Here is a 15818-nt window from a genome sequence, read left to right on the forward strand (position 1 = left end):
GTTTCCTGTTTGCTTATTTCCTTATACAGCTGATTGAGTGCGGTCTTAGTGCCAGCATCTGTCTGTGGTGGTAAATAAACAGCCACGAAAAGTATAGCTGAAAACTCTCTAAGCAAGTAGTGTGGCCTGCAATTTATCACAATATACTCTACTTCAGGCGAGCAAAATCTAGAGACTTCCTTAGATTTCGTGCACCAGCTGTTAACAAATATGCACAGACCGCCCCCCCTCGTCTTACCGGAGTGTGCTGTGCCAGCTTGCCGGTGCAGCGTATATCCCGCTAGCTGAATATCCATGTCGTCATTCAGCCACGATTCCCGTGAAACATAAGATGTTACAGTTTTTGATGTCCCGTTGGTGGGATATTCATGATCGTACCTTGTTTAATTTATTGTCCAATGATTACCGTCAATACTACTCGCCAACGTGCAACGGCAGCTTTCCCACTCGCCTTCTCCGGGTCATGACCAGGCATCCGGCTCTTTGTCCTCTGTACCTGCGTCGCTTCCTCTTGCAAATAACGGGGATGTCGGCCCTGTGGGGTGTTTGAAGAATGTCGTCCTCCTTGTTGTAGAAAAAAATCTTTGTCTAGTCCAAGGTTGAGTGTTCACTGCCCTCATATCCAGAAGCTCTTTTTTGCCGTAAGATACGGTTGCAGAAACATTATGTACAAAATAAGTTACAAATAACACGAAAAAAAACACATAATAGCACAATTGGTTTGGCGCCCATAGAACTGCTGCCATTTCTTCCAGCGCCATTTTTACAATACTGGATGGATAATCATAATATTTGGATAATCATAGAATTTGAATAATCATTAGCAAAATGAACAGTTACATACAATTTCCATATACCATCGCACAACAGGTTGAAGTCAAGAGGGGACTTTTGACAATGGGTTCCCAAATACAAACAGACAGCACCCCACATTGTCATAAAAGCACCATCCTAAAACTAGTTAAACTACGTAAACAGAAACAGGTTTAATGTGCAGGTGAAAGAGTATGTGATGTGCAAAAGCTGCTGCGGAATGTGGTGTGAAGGTGGCCATTTGGAAGAACAGCAATGTTGGCCTATATGTGGGAGCTGTTGAGGATGTATGGCTTATTGGTGCATGTTGTCTACCCATGTGAAGTATATTTGCCATTGCTAAAGCAACTTAAATTGTCCTAATAGTCATCTGTTTGTAGGTATGTTTTAAGTCACAACTGAGCAAGCCAAATAAAATATTTTGGCCTGACACTAGCACCTTAATTTCTGTCTCGTAAAATTTATTTTTGACTTTTTTTGGTTGCGCCATTGTATTTAAATGGTATGGCAATGTACACTGAACAAAACAAACGTAACATGCAAAAATGTCAAAGATTTTTGTGAGTTACAGTTAATAAGGAAATCAGTCAATTGAAATAAATGCATTAGGCCCTAATCTATTGATTTCATATGACTGGGAATACAAATATGCATCTGTTGGTCACAGACCCCTTAAAAAGGTAGGGCTGGATAAAAATAAAATGTAAAAACAAAATCAGTATCTGGTGTGAGTGACCACCATTTGCTTCACATAGCGTTAAATCACACTGTTGATTGTGGCCTGTGGAATGTTGTCCTACTCCTCAATGGCTGTGCAAAGTTGCTGGATATTGGCGGGAACTAGAACACGGTGTTGTACACGTCGATCCAGAGCATCCCAAACTTGCTCAATGGGTGACATGTCAGGTGAGTATGCAGGCCATGGAAGAAATGGGAGAGCTTCAGCTTCCAGGAATTGTGTCCAGATCCATGCGACATGGAGCCGTGCATTATCATGCTGAAACATGAGGTGATGGCGGCAGCTGAATGGCACAACAATGGGCCTCAGGATCTCGTCACGGTATCTCAGTGCCTTCAAACTACCATCTATAAAAACGCAATTGTGTTTGTTGTCTGTAGTTTATTCCTTGCCATACCATAACCCCACCGCCACCATGGGGCACTCTGTTCACAGCATTGACATCAGCAAAACGCTCCTCCACACAACGCCATACACACCGTCTGCCCGGAAGTTTAAACCGGGATTCATCCGTGAAGAGCACACTTCTCCAGCGTGCCATTGGCCATCGAAGGTGAACATTTGCCCACTGAAGTCAGTTATGACACCAAACTGCAGTCAGGTCAAGACCCTGGTGAGGACAACGAGCACCCAGATGAGCTTCCCTGAGACTGTTTCTGACAGTTTGTGCAGAAATTATTTGGGTTGTGCAAACCCACAGTTTCAGGTGGCTGGTCTCAGATGATCCCTCAGGTGAAGAAACCAGATGTGGAAGTCCTGGGCTGGCGAGGTTACACGTAGTCTGTGGTTCTGAAGCCGGTTGGACGTACTTGCCAAAATTTATCTACTGTTGTTTTCGAGATTAACACTGGCAACTGCTCTGGTGGACATTCCTGCGGTCAGCATTCCAATTGCACGTTCCCTCAACTTAAAACATCTGTGGCATTGCGTTGTGTGACAAAACTGCACATTTTAGAGTGGCCTTTTAAGGTCCTCAGCACAAGGTGCACCTGTGTAATGATCATGCTGTTTAATCAGCTTCTTGATATGTCACACCTGTCAGGTGGATGGATTATCTTGGCAAAGGAGAAATGCTCACTAACAGGGATGTAAACTCATTTGTGCATAAAATGAGAGAAATAAGCTTTTTGTGCATATGGAACATTTCTGGCCCTTTGATTTTAGCTCATGAAACATGGGACCAACACTTTACATGTTGCATTTATATTTTTGTTCAATGTAGAGCATTATTACCCTATTTTATTCACAGGCCCAAGTGGGCCACTGACGGTTATGATGGACTGGCCCGGAGGGTTTTGAAAACATCGCCTATAGGCTATGTTGAGCCCTGACACATGCAGACGGGGGCATTCCAGTGCCGTTGTTGCCTCTTCAGATTTTTGGTCAATCGCACATTACTGCTTGAATAAAAAATAAAGTGAACCAAAAACTATGTGACCTAGTAAACAATTAAAAATGTGACTGTTTGGTTGCAGTATCGAACCCTGCTAGAGCCGGTCTGTTGCCTGCTCAGAAATCAGCCCAGGCAGAGCTCTAGTGAAACAGACGTTGGTGATTGATGGGGAGTGTGGAGGGAGTGGTAATTGAGAGTAAAGCTTCACAGTGCTTTTAGTTAATAGACAAGTCAGGCCAGTGAAAGATGTGTCCAGCAGCAGGCCTGCTGATTAGTTCATTCACAGCCTCAGCCAGGCCCTCCGCTGCTGCCGACTTCATTTGATAATGAAGGGACCACAGCTGAAGGAAGGCAAAAAACTACATTCACAACAAACTAAAAACACTTACCTACAAATACTACTCACCTAAATAGAAATACATAAGATTTCCTGAGGACTGCATAAAGATCTAAACCCGCTAGAGGTCAAATGAAGCCTGGTGAGCAGTAAAAAAAGTGGTCATTCTGGTAACAATTAAATTAAAACGTTTAGATGAGTGAAAGCCAATTCAATTTCACTTTTAGTTTCTAACAATATATTGTGTGCCAATTATGCCTGTTTTTGCTTTGAAGTTTCTCCAATGTCATACTTCATGATGCAGTAGATGGCTTCTACAGTAGCTCTCCGTTCAAAAGAACTCAGAGCCTCCTCCCCTGCACGGTAGTGTAGTATGATGTGTCATAAATCAGGGGCCGGACGGAACAAATGGTTGATAAGAACTAATTAGACCTGGGGGATGTGCGTTCAAGAGATGTGAACGTTATTAATATACAAGCATTAATCAGATTGCAGCAGGCTCTACTGGCTGGGGGGGAACCACAAAAGATGAACCAGTGTTGATGAAGGAAGGGCTGAATGGTCTCCGTTGGTCTGTTAGTCTCATTCAAAATAACACAAGCACACCATTGAAATCTCCTCACAGTTCTTAACACTCCCTGCAGAAATGTACAAATGTCTCTTTAAACTAAAGATATCTGGGCTGAGTCTCTCATTCCAGCACATCCAACGATGTCGCCCTTCCGCATCTGCAGTGATAGGTGGCAAAGCTACAGCTGTGTTTGTCAGACTTTGAGACATCCCGAAAATCTGTCATCTCACAAAAACGGTTTGGTCTACATACTATTACCCCTCTATGGAAGATGAGACTCTCACGAACATGTCGGTTGTTTTGCTCTAAGACCCCCCACAAGAGTCACAAGACTCATATGAAGTCTGCCAACTTCTGTCTGTAGCATTAGAACAGTTTGGGCTACAAACTAAATATGACCCCTTTATGGAAAGGCGAGTCTCTCACGAACACGTACATGTTGAACGCCCACAAGCCTCACTAGACTTGTCTGAAGGTACCCCAGTTCAAGTTTAAAAATGAATGGAAGTATAGGGTGCATTCGGAAAGTATTATTTACCTAAGTATTCAGAACCTTTGCTATGAGACTCAAAGTTGAGAACAGGTGCATCCTATTGTCCATTGATCCTCCTTGACATGTTTCTACAATTTGATTGGAGTCCACCTGTGGTAAATTCAATTGATTGGACATGATTTGGAAAGGCATACACCTGTCTATGTAAGGTCCCACAGTTAACAGTACATGTCAGAGCAAAATCCAAGCAATGAGGTCGAAGGAATTGTCCGTAGAGCTCCGAGACATCATCGTGTCGAGGCACAGATCTAGGGAAGTGAACCATGACATTTCTGCAGTATTGAAGTTCCACAAGAACACAATGACTTCCATCATTTTTAAATGGAAGAAGTTTGAGCTGGCCACCCGGCCAAACTGAGCAATCGGGGGAGAAGGGCCTTGGTAAAGGAGGTGACTAAGAACCCGATGGTCACTCTGACAGAGCTCCAGAGTTCCTCTGTGGAGATGGGAGAACCTTCCAGAAGGACAACCATCTCTGCAGCCCTCCACCAATCAGGCCTTTATGGTAGAGTGGCCAGATGGAAACCACTGCTCAGTAAAAAGAACATGAAAGGGGATACCAAGTCAGTTGTACAACAATGCATTCAACTGAAATGTGTCTTCTGCATTTAACCTAACCCCACTGAATCAGAGAGGTGCGGACGGCTACCTTAAATCGACATCCACGTCTTCGGCGTCAGGTGAACAGTGGGTTAACTGCCTTGCTCAGGGGCAGGACGACAGATAGCCCACTGAGTTTGCTAAAGGGCACCTATAGGACTCTCAGACCATGAGAAACAAGATTCTCAGGTCTGATGAAAACAAGATTGAACTCGTCGGCATGAATGCCAAGTGTCACGTCTATAGAGAACCTGGCACCATCCCAAAGGTGAAGCATGGTGGTGGCAGCATCATGCAGTGGGGATGTGTTTCAGCAGCAGGGACTGGGAGACTAGTCAGGATCAAGGGAAAGATGAATGGAGCAAAGTACAGAGAGATCCTTGATGAAAACCTGCTCCAGGACGGGCCTCAGACTGGGGCGAAGGTTCACCTTCCAACAGGACAACGACCCTAAGCACACAGCCAAGACAACACAGAAGTGGCTTCGGGACAAGTCTCTGAATGTCCTTGAGTGGCCCAGGCAGAGCCCGGACTTGAACTCAATCGAACATCTCTGGAGAGACCTAAAAATAGCTGTTCAGCGACACTTGAGAGGATCTGCAGAGAAGAATGGGAGAAACTCCCCAAATACAGGCATGCCAAACTTGTAGTGTCATACCCAAGACTCGAGGCTCTAATCGCTGCCAAAGGTGCTTCAACAAAGTACTGAGCAAAGGGTCTGAATACTTATGTAAATGTGATATTTAATTTGGGGGAAAAGTCAAGGGGTCTGAATGCACTCTATAATGAAGTAGTTTAGTGCCTAAAATAAGGGGTTAAATACATTGTTTCCTGATCTTTCTTATATCTCACTTTAAAAACAAACTTTCTTTAATTTAATGTTTCAAATACTTGTTTTATATATTTGTTTTGAGGGGTCCTAAAATTCAAAATCAAATGGCAAAATAATCCTTTGTATGACCATCTTAAAACAAATCCATATCTTAGATTAGAAAACCCCTCCCCCCTGGTTTAGTATCAAAACTAGTCTATAGGCCTGAGTACAAAGTGATGCCAGGCCAGAGATGCGTGTCTGTGGGTGGCAGAGCGCAGAGGGGCTGTTTGTGTTTGAGTGAGAGCGCAAAGTGCAGATTTACACTGCTCCAGGGGATTGTGGCCGGGTGGAATCAGAGCACTCTGCTTCTCCTCCAGCTAATTCTATCATTTATCAGAGTCAGTCAGTCCATTAGGGCCAGGCTAAGGCTGGCTGGGTGGGACTAACGGGGACGGGGGGTATATGAGCCCAGCTCATTAGACTTCACTGGGGTGGGAACACACAACAGCCAGACTACATCTCACACAGCCCCACTGTCAGCATGGAGACCACAGGCAGGGGCAGTGTGTTCCAGCACTGACCACACGCGGTCACCACAACCATGCTCAGCATAATGCTGCATGGCAGACTGATCGATACAGCAGAGCAGTGTACACCGAGATCAACATGGCAGGCCAGCCCTGAAGTAGGATTATACCACAGGCTCTGCCTAGTAAACAAAAGCATTACTGTGTATTATCAAAATCCCAATATACTTATTGTGTGCCATCAGTAGCGGAGTATATAGAACTTCACATTCATTGTTGGCCTAAACAGGGACTCGGGCATCGTTCCCCTTACAGTCGGCCGGCCGGCCCCCATTCCAAGCCCACTAGCACAGACTTTACACCACATAGCACACACCCACATTGTTTACACCATGTCATTAATATCTACTCCCTCCAGCCAAACCCAGGAGAGTGCCCTGTGATAATTATCTCACCCAGCAAGCCTTCAAAGGCCCCTCTGACACTAACCAGAGAACAAGAGGAATGTGAGAGAGCAGGAGAACCCTGTTATCAACTCAATATCCCCCTCTAGTGTTGATGAAGTGTGGTGCTCTGCAGTGCCTCCAGTTGCTCATATTTTTGTTGTTGAGGACCCTGTTGAGGTAGGGGTGTTTAGGTTTTGGGTCACAACTTAAGGTCCAAAGCCCTACCTTACACTCCACCACACTCTGATCAGATTCACAGGTGACATAGATCTCATCCACTGCCCGCCTCAGGTTGTCAAAGAGGAAGGCCCAGTATCGTGCTCGCAGGTCCACCTTGCGCGGCTGCCTGGCTTTGGTGGGACTCTTCTCTGCTCCCTTGTCAAGCAAGGCCCCGGCTGTGCTCTTGTTGTCCAGGCCTGTATTCTGTAGAGACAGCAGAAGAGGAGACAAAGCATAATGTTGAGGCAAAGAATAGGATGTTGCTAGGTCTACAATGCTCTCTAGTGGTACATGTGCTTAAATAGCAGTGAGCTAAATATTTCATCCATCTTTAGGTTTTATTATTTCATAAAGGAGGCAAAATTAGAATAAGTATGTAAACTAATATTAAAAGATGACAATATGCACACCTGTTTCTTATTCCTATGCAGTCCAGAGTTAATTCTCTGATTCCTCAAATTGCCGTTTGTATGAGTCTTGGACTTCCCTGTGAAACATAAAACGAAAAATGTTTAAATTCCAGAAGAACAAGCTATTAGTTCTAAAAAAGCCACATAGCTTTTACATTGATCTGGTCACCCTTTGTTTTGCCAAAGATGGAATATGGCCTGTGGGAGTAACAAAACATAAAAGTACAGAACCGCACACGCACAATAAAGACTGACCCAAAGACCTGCAAGAGAGAAGAGAACGCACTCTCTCCCTCCTCTCTCACGCTGTTCTCTGCACAACATTGTCAGAGTAGGTAGCATTCCCAAATACTGTGGGGAAACAACCCTGATACAATGACCAAACGGCTGTGTGCACGAGCAGGTTCAATCTGTGATACCAATAACATCTTTCTGGTTTGTTGTCGTTACCCATTGCGGAACCCATCCAGACAGTTATGAAATATTCCGCCAGTGTTCAATCAAAGGACTAACTGGGTTAATTGTTATGTTCCTAATCATGATCAATCATGTTTAAAAGCTAGCAAACTGATAGTTTCTGTCCGCCCATTAAACATTCCTCCACTACTAGAGGGTGTGAAGCTCATTAAGTCGGAGTTATATTGATCTTTTTAATCTGATGAGGGACCAGTGAAATGACACATCACCTTGACACCGGTTTTGACTTCAGTCATCTCAGGGAAGGGAAATATATGAAGGCCAATGCATTGAATAACAGAGGTGAATCAAAGGCTGTCATTTTGTTAAGGGAGATATTGTATTACAGCCAAGAGCAGAGTCTGGACTCACGTGACCTTTCCCCACCACAATGCCCTTTGCTGTGCCTAAGTTAATTGATTCCTTTGTTCCAAATAGACAAAAGGGCTTGATTCATGCACTGTAAGTCAATATCAGCACCTGCCACTGGAGGTGAACATTGGTTTGCCCATCTAATCAATTATATACCCACCAAGACAACACACATGTATCTGGTGAAAAACACAATGGAATCTACTTCAAAGAAACATGCATCTGTACACATAAAAACAGTCATTCCTTTTACATCAGACTGATACATACAGTATTATCAGGTCCATTTGAGCGTGTGTGTGTGTGTGTGTGCGCGCATTTTGACTGACCTTCCTCCTCTTTGTTCTCCAGAGGAACACTCCAGGCAATGAGATTTCTCGCAGCACGGCCCTCTTCTGCCACAATCTTCCTCACCTTGTCATGGCTGTTTGACCGCTGAAAGGACGCCTGCAGACAAAATGGGGACCACATCAAATGGTACCAAATATCAAAATACATGAAGGCATATAACCCAGCTGTAGGACTCCATGGATGAGTTCATAACATTGACAACACGCTGTGGATGAAAACTGGTGCTTTGTACAGAACAGTAGATTAATAGTACATTACTATGCAACATAGTTGCCCTACATATACTGTAGGCTAGGCTACACTAGAGAATGTGCACAAGTGTTTTATGGCCAAGGAGACCTGCCCCACACAGGTCATATAAAGCATGTGATGTTTTGAACAGCACAAGACAACATGGCTCTTCACACCTGCGTGTTATGTTATGGTGCTTAGTAACAGGACATAGAAACATAGGTTTGGGTTAAATTAACATGGGGGCATCAAATGCTTTGTCATAAATAAATGCAGAGTACTGTGCTATAATAGAGGTGTCTCTGAGCCCTGGGTTCTGGCCTCTCCCTGGGCCCCTCATGTGACATTGAGTTAGTCGTGCAAGTTGAGCGGATGCCAAAATCTCTTGCTCGCTCCGCTCTTAACTCTTCCTCACACACCAACGCACATGTGCACGAACACACACAAACATGTATGCAGACAGACAAGCAGGCACATCACAGCATGGTCTAGATAGGATCCCATGCATGAATGCCAAGAGCAAATCTGATTTACGCTCTATAAGCACTGAGTCCCACTTTGCAATGCCAATTAAAGACTCTGCCATTTCCATCCATTGAGAAAGGACAAAATAAATGAATGTGATTGTGACATTATCATACTGTATTGTTGTGCACTTCATTCCATGCATTTGAAGATTTTGCATATTTTCCACATACAAAATAGAATTGATTTACAGCGACACTATTTCGAATTTATATGCAAAATAATCTCCCGGTGGATAACAAAGTTAAATATACTGGTAACCCAATTAGACTATAAAAAACGGCTACCTAGATTTGGACTTGCTTATCAAAATCGGGACCTGAACCAGACTCAAGGTTCTCTGCATTCTGTCCGTAATAGCAACCGAGTCATGTCATGAGAAATGGTTTTCTCTCGAGTCTCAACTGTCACTGCCATTCACAAAGACTACAACAAAATAATCATTTCCATGACACTGTTCAAAGAAACTAATTAGAACAACACTACCATTACCGTTTATCTACCAAACGAAGCGTCTGACAATACAGAGATACTTTATCTTTTAATCAAGCCCATGGTATCTCTTCTGTGTGAAACTCCCACACTATAGTATCCTAGCATGCTGACAGAACAGGCTACATGCTCATATGACTCATTAGGTTTTACGCATGCATAAACAGCAAGCAGTGTCCTGGTCTGCTACCATTTCATGTCCTTCTGGAATATTCACAACTGACCTACTTTTAGTGAGCAAAAAAAATATCCTTTACATATAAGCTCCATTCTATTACTATAGAAGAGCATAAGGACAATAGGATCAAATGCCAACATCACTGAGGCTGCACATCAAATAGAGTAGCCAAACCCCACTGAAAATTAACAAATAGCAAGCTATTTGTTATCATAGCAGTAAATATTTACACTGTGTTTCCTGGGCTTGGCAGCCATCTGATGAGGGAAGCCTATAGACTTGACTGATGGCTGCCTAGCTGTACAGCCTAAGGCTGGCAATGCTTACAGAAAGGCTCTCCTGCTCCACTTAATCAGCTGCTGCCACCTGGCCTTCACTATGGAATTTTTTATTTATTTATTTAACCTTTATTTAACTAAGACAGTGCAGGTTGTTTTTGGAGCATGTGTTATGCTAACTGGTTTATAAACTGAGCCTCTACATATGCACAGGAAAGGGCCAGTCCTGAGGAGCAGGTGTAGGGTTTTCATTCTAAAAGCAGGTCTACAAACAGACACATGCAGAAAGTGGGAGAGTGAGAAGAGACAGAGATTAGAAGATACATACAGAATAGAAGTAGAGTCTGTAAGCAGGTTCCTCGTCCTTATCCGCCCCTGACATACTTTTGCAGCCAACTTCAGCCAACCTGTTTCCCCTCGTCGGCATTGCCACTTGTGCAAGGTGACATAGTCATCCGACAGCAGGACCAAAATAGACTGTGTGTAGCTCGAACTGCTATAGCAACTTGCCCAGCTGTGTCAACTACTCCAATTGTGATTGAGCGAGCCGGGTGCTTAGCGGGCTGACGGTCCTTTCACCCCCGTCTGATCTGTCTGTAATCAGTGCTGAGCTAGCAGCCAGCCACCCCCGTGCTGCAGACCACTGCTGCCTTTCTGCCTGCCGGCTCTCCTCTCCTCTGCACTGCTATCTGTTTACAGCGTTTCTCCTCTTCTGTCATCTCACAGCACTGCATCGCAGCCCCCTTTCACTCCCTCTGCCACAGCACCGCACAGTCATGTGGTATTGGAACTGACTAAAATATTTCCTGTATATAGTATGCTTACTTAATTGTGTAGTTAATATTTCTTATTTCTCTTGTATTTTTTTCTAGTAATGCATTGTTATTGATTATTGCATTATTGGGTTGAGTTTGCAAGAAAGCATTTCACTGTACTTGGGCATGTGACATTAAAACTTTAAATGTGCACACACACAGTAGGCCTGCCTCTCAGACCCTGTCCTCCGCTGCCAGTGATGTGTGAAACTGCAGACTCAAGGAGTGTGCTAATGTAAGCTTGCACTCGCCAGAGAGGCTGAGGAACAGCAGCATCCTATTGGACTCGGCAGTTGATGAATCATACAAGGCTGGAAGATAAACACAAAACCACATGGTCTTCCTGCAACTTTGTGCCAAATGAGTAGTTTCACAATGAATGTTGTTACTAGCGTATGAGGTCTGCAGCAGATTTCATGTGACAGCAGGTTCTCTTTTTGAAAACACCACTTTGCCTAAAAAAACAACAACCCGTTGGTGTCATCAGCAATGCATCCCTGTATTTTGGCAGGTCACTGTAACCAATACTTACAAATTCTATAGTATAGATTTTCCTGTCAATACATCGTGTGTGAGGGCATCCTATACGATAAGTGTAAAAAAAAAAAATAAGAACACCTGCTCTTTCCATGACAGACTGACCAGGTAAATCCAGGTGAAAACGATGATCACTTATTGATGTCACTTGTTAAATCCACTTCAATCAGTGTAGATGAAGGGGAGGAGACAGGTTAAACAAAGATTTTTAAGCCTTGAGACAATTTACACATGGATTATATGTGTGTGCCATTCAGAGGGTGAATGGTCAAGACAAAATATAAATGCCTTCGAAGGCGCTACTACAGCCTGGGGTTCGACCCTGGTCGTGACCGGGAGCTCAATATTAATAGGAGTGTGTTCCTAATGTTTAGTATACTCAGTGTATTATTAAAAGTTGGCTAGCCAGTAACTAGCCAAGTTAGTTAGTTAGCTAGCTAATACGTTTATATCTGAACGCGGTCTTAATTTGCAGGTCATAGATACATTATAGTAGAACTTGAAAATATAGCTAGTTACAGTACCTTCAAGGCAACGGTTATGGGAGTATTCCTGCTTTTTCCTCCTCCATGCGAGGACCCTGAGCTGTTGCTGCCAGATCTCTCCCTCCCGTCCCCGCCTTGTCCAATTCTAATACCGAATCGGTGCTGACAACCGCCACGCCGTCGTCCATCGTTGCGACTGTCTTTTGACATTTACGTAATTCAATTCTCAGGGTAAAAGCTAAACGTCTTAGAAATGTGCTAAATTGTTGTGTTTTATGTGTTGATGGAAACGACATAAGACACCACTGACAGATCTAATCTACATAGCATTTTGCCGGAAGTGTATGATAAAATGTATGACAGTTTCAGACTATCCAATCATTAATTTGTTAGGCGGAAACAGAAGAAATATAAACCAATCACAAAACAAGAATTGAGGCTAGGGGTGGAATTTAAACGTTCAACCATGGCAACCAAGTAAATGGGCGGGATACAATAATAAAGTAACGTTTTTTTTTAATCAAGTCGATCTGCTCGTGTCCTCTTGCTCCTGGAATCTTCATCATTATTGGACATTAATCAAATTTTAACACAGATTTTGCGAGCTGGAACGAGGAATTTGCACAAGCAAAGGTCTGTTTACGACATAATGTTCTCCTAAAATAGCCAGGAAGTCACTCAGCTAACTTTACCAAACGTCTGACCAGTTCAGAATCCTCAAGTTTTGTCAGACATTCATTGTCGACAACAACAAATTCTCAGCATTATTAGCTAACGATAGCTAGTTAGCGTCCTAGTAACCTAACGTTACAAGCCAAGTAAGCTTAGGTCTATTGTTTGTCATGGTATGTTGTTGAGGGGTGGGGGGTCAATGACTGACAGCAACACTTTGGTTGCTAGCTAGCTAACGTTAGTCGTTACCTAGCTAGCAACAGTACTGTATTGTTGTAGCCCAAACTGTCCAGTCTCTTTAATGTCGACCACCACCAGGTAGCTCAGCGCTATTGTCTTCACGTTTCATACAGCTAATAGTAGGTGAACCAGAACCAGACAGTTACAACATTGATATGTGAAATACATATTATATGATTGTCAATCTATATTCTTCTTTAAATTTACGAAGAATGCTAAAATCATAACATGACGCTTTTGTTCCCCGTCAAAGATGAAATACTCAGTTTTACCCATTGCATTGCTTGTAATGCATTGTGCCTTTGGAGAGAGCTCCCACAATCATGAAGATCATCATGTGGGTCATCAGCACAGCCCTGAGCACGACATGGATCTCCTATTGGGAACTGAGGTTGTCATTTCTCTCTATCATCTGAATAATATCCCCTTTCAGTCATATTCGCTATCTCACCATTTCTATAACTTGGGTTTTAGGAAAAAGATGAAATAAAGAAACTTAGTCCAGCTGAGCAAAGGAAGAAAATTATGGAAATCCTGAAGAAGATTGATAAAGATTCTGACAAACATTTAACCTCAGGTAAAAAAAAATATATATAAAAACGACTTTGTTTTAGGATGTATTTTGACTTTCAGATGAAAAATGAATCCCACATTGTTATAACAAATTCACTCAGTTGATATAATGGTATGGATACTGTATGTGTCATCTACTGCCTGTACAGTATGTGTAATATATTGTCACTACAGAGGAGATCACACTATGGATTCAACATGTCTACAAGAAATACGCATTGGATGATGCAGAGGAGCGCTTCCCTGAATTTGACACCAACAACGATGGTGTTGTGTCGTGGGAAGAATACAACATGGTTGTCCATGAACGAGTCATTAATATTGATGAGAATGCTGTTCTGGAGGATCCAGAGGAAGAGTCACTCAGATTTGTATGATCATCTTAGTTGTACCAGCCTTTATTTTATTGTTGACAACATATGGATCGCACATGCTCTACACCTCACAGTACTTATCAATCTTTTCCTTTTTAGCTCCACTTAAAGGAAAAGAAGCGCTTTGATTTTGCTGATATGGGTGGCACACCAGGCCTTAACCTAACTGAGTTTCTTGCATTTACACACCCATCTGAAGTGGATTACATGGCTGTAAGACATTTCTACACAAAACAAGCTGTTTACATTTGTATCCACATGAGCGGAATCAAATGTTTGGTGTGGTAATATTTTGCTATTTTTTCTTTTAGGATTTTGCCGTTGAAGATGTGTTGAGTGAATATGACACAGATAAAGATGGGTTCATCAGTCTAAGTGAATTTATTGGAGATGTTCGAACTAATGGTAAGCACAGAAGAATGCTTTGTGTTTTTCTCAACATACTATGATTAATGTTTTGTACGGGCTGAGTTGGCTTTCCTGCTTTAGTAATGTGTGTTTGTGTACTTCAGAGGAGGATGACCCATCAAAGTGGGAGATTGAGGAAACTGTCCGCTTTGACGACCTCTATGATCAAGACAAGGATGGCAAGTTGAATCGAGAGGAGCAGCTCCGCTGGGTGGCCCCTAACAGCTATGGCTCTGCACGGGAGGAGGTGAGTAACCACTACACTACCGTGTCTCTGCATTACATGGACAGCCATGCCTCACTAGGGTGCTCTAGGAGTGCCATTTCTAATTTGTTTATAACATATTAGTTCCTGTGAAGTGAAGTGCAGTCAGGGTATGGAAACATTTATACATTGGTTGGTATGAATGGTATCCCCATTGAAAGTGGGTGTATCTATCAGTTCTCTTCAGTTTGCTCTAATTCTTTTGCTTTGCTCTTATGTTTTAACAGGCTATTCACCTCATCAAAGAAATGGACCAAGATGGTGATGGGAGACTGTCAGAGGCAGAGGTTGTGAAAAATCAAGAAATGTTTATGAATAGTGAAGTAACAGACTATGGAAGACAACTGCATGTGTCACACGACGAATTATAACAGATGTTTTTTTTACTGTGATGTACAGTACCAGTTAAAAGTTTGGACACGCCTACTTATTCCAGGGTTTTTCTTTATTTTTACTATTTTCTACATTGTAGAATAATAGTGAAGACATAAACTATGAAATAACACATGGAATCATGTAGTAACCAAAAAACTGTTAAACAAATCAACAAATATTTGAGATTCTTCAAAGTAGCCACCCTTTGCCTAGATGACAGCTTTGCACACACTTGGCATTCTCTCAACCAGCTTCATGAGGTAGTCACCTGGAATGCATTTCAATTAACAGGTGTGCCTTGTTAAAAGTTCATTTGTGGCATTTCTTTCATTAATGTGTTTGAGCCAATCAGTTGTGTTGTGAAAGTTTTTTCAAGTGCAGTTGCATAAACCATCAAGCGCTATGATGAAACTGGCTCTCATGAGGCCCACCACAGGAAAGGGAGACCCAGAGTTACCTCTGCTGCAGAGGATAAGTTCATTAGAGTTACCAGCCTCAGAAATTGCAGCCCAAATAAATGCTTCACAGAGTTCAAGTAACAGCCACATCTTAACATCAACTTTTCAGAGGAGACTGTGAATCAGGCCTTCATGGTCAAATTGCTGCAAAGAAACCACTACTAAAGGACACCAATAAATAAGAAGAGACTTGCTTGGGCCAAGAAACACGAGCAATGGACATTAGACCGGTGGAAATCTGTCCTTTGGTCTGATGAGTGCAAATCTGAGATTTTTGGTTCCAACCGCTGTGTCTTTGTGAGACGCAGAGT

The 15818-nt window shown here is 42.8% G+C and overlaps 2 protein-coding genes across 6 annotated transcripts in view; one reads left to right on the plus strand and one right to left on the minus strand.

Annotated features, from left to right (window-relative positions):
• LOC115152001 (S phase cyclin A-associated protein in the endoplasmic reticulum) overlaps positions 1 to 12485 on the minus strand; it is a 96692-nt gene extending 84207 nt beyond the window's left edge. For 3 of the 5 annotated variants that reach the window (XM_029696424.1, XM_029696423.1, XM_029696421.1), the window contains exons 1-4: positions 12182 to 12484; positions 8580 to 8697; positions 7423 to 7499; positions 7019 to 7216 (exon numbers count right to left, since the gene is read on the minus strand). In XM_029696424.1, the coding sequence (XP_029552284.1) occupies positions 7019 to 7216; positions 7423 to 7499; positions 8580 to 8697; positions 12182 to 12352 (564 nt within the window). In that variant the 5' untranslated portion in view covers positions 12353 to 12484. Of the gene's footprint in view, positions 1 to 7018; positions 7217 to 7422; positions 7500 to 8579; positions 8698 to 12181 lie in introns of all 5 variants that reach the window. The other 2 variants (XM_029696422.1, XM_029696419.1) reach the window with 1 other exon arrangement.
• A 131-nt stretch (positions 12486 to 12616) lies between these two features.
• On the plus strand, positions 12617 to 15103 carry rcn2 (reticulocalbin 2). Its single transcript, XM_029696425.1, has 8 exons — positions 12617 to 12775; positions 13308 to 13445; positions 13529 to 13631; positions 13802 to 13998; positions 14101 to 14214; positions 14313 to 14406; positions 14514 to 14656; positions 14902 to 15103. Exons 2-8 carry the CDS (start codon positions 13308 to 13310, stop codon positions 15043 to 15045), a joined length of 933 nt encoding a protein of 310 aa, XP_029552285.1. The 5' UTR covers positions 12617 to 12775; the 3' UTR covers positions 15046 to 15103.
• The last annotated feature ends 715 nt before the right edge of the window (positions 15104 to 15818 follow it).

This window comes from Salmo trutta, chromosome 17 (assembly GCF_901001165.1).
Source record: "Salmo trutta chromosome 17, fSalTru1.1, whole genome shotgun sequence".
Lineage (NCBI taxonomy): Eukaryota > Metazoa > Chordata > Actinopteri > Salmoniformes > Salmonidae > Salmo > Salmo trutta.

What these genes read in the sequence shown, in the direction of transcription:
- rcn2 (XM_029696425.1), top strand. Translation starts at nt 13,308, where the DNA reads ATGAAATACTCAGTTTTACCCATTGCATTGCTTGTAATGCATTGTGCC. An exon ending in ATCTCCTATTGGGAACTGAG is followed by an intron (nt 13,446 to 13,528) that starts GTTGTCATTTCT and finishes CTTGGGTTTTAG; the next exon opens with GAAAAAGATGAAATAAAGAA. An exon ending in ATGGCTCTGCACGGGAGGAG is followed by an intron (nt 14,657 to 14,901) that starts GTGAGTAACCAC and finishes ATGTTTTAACAG; the next exon opens with GCTATTCACCTCATCAAAGA.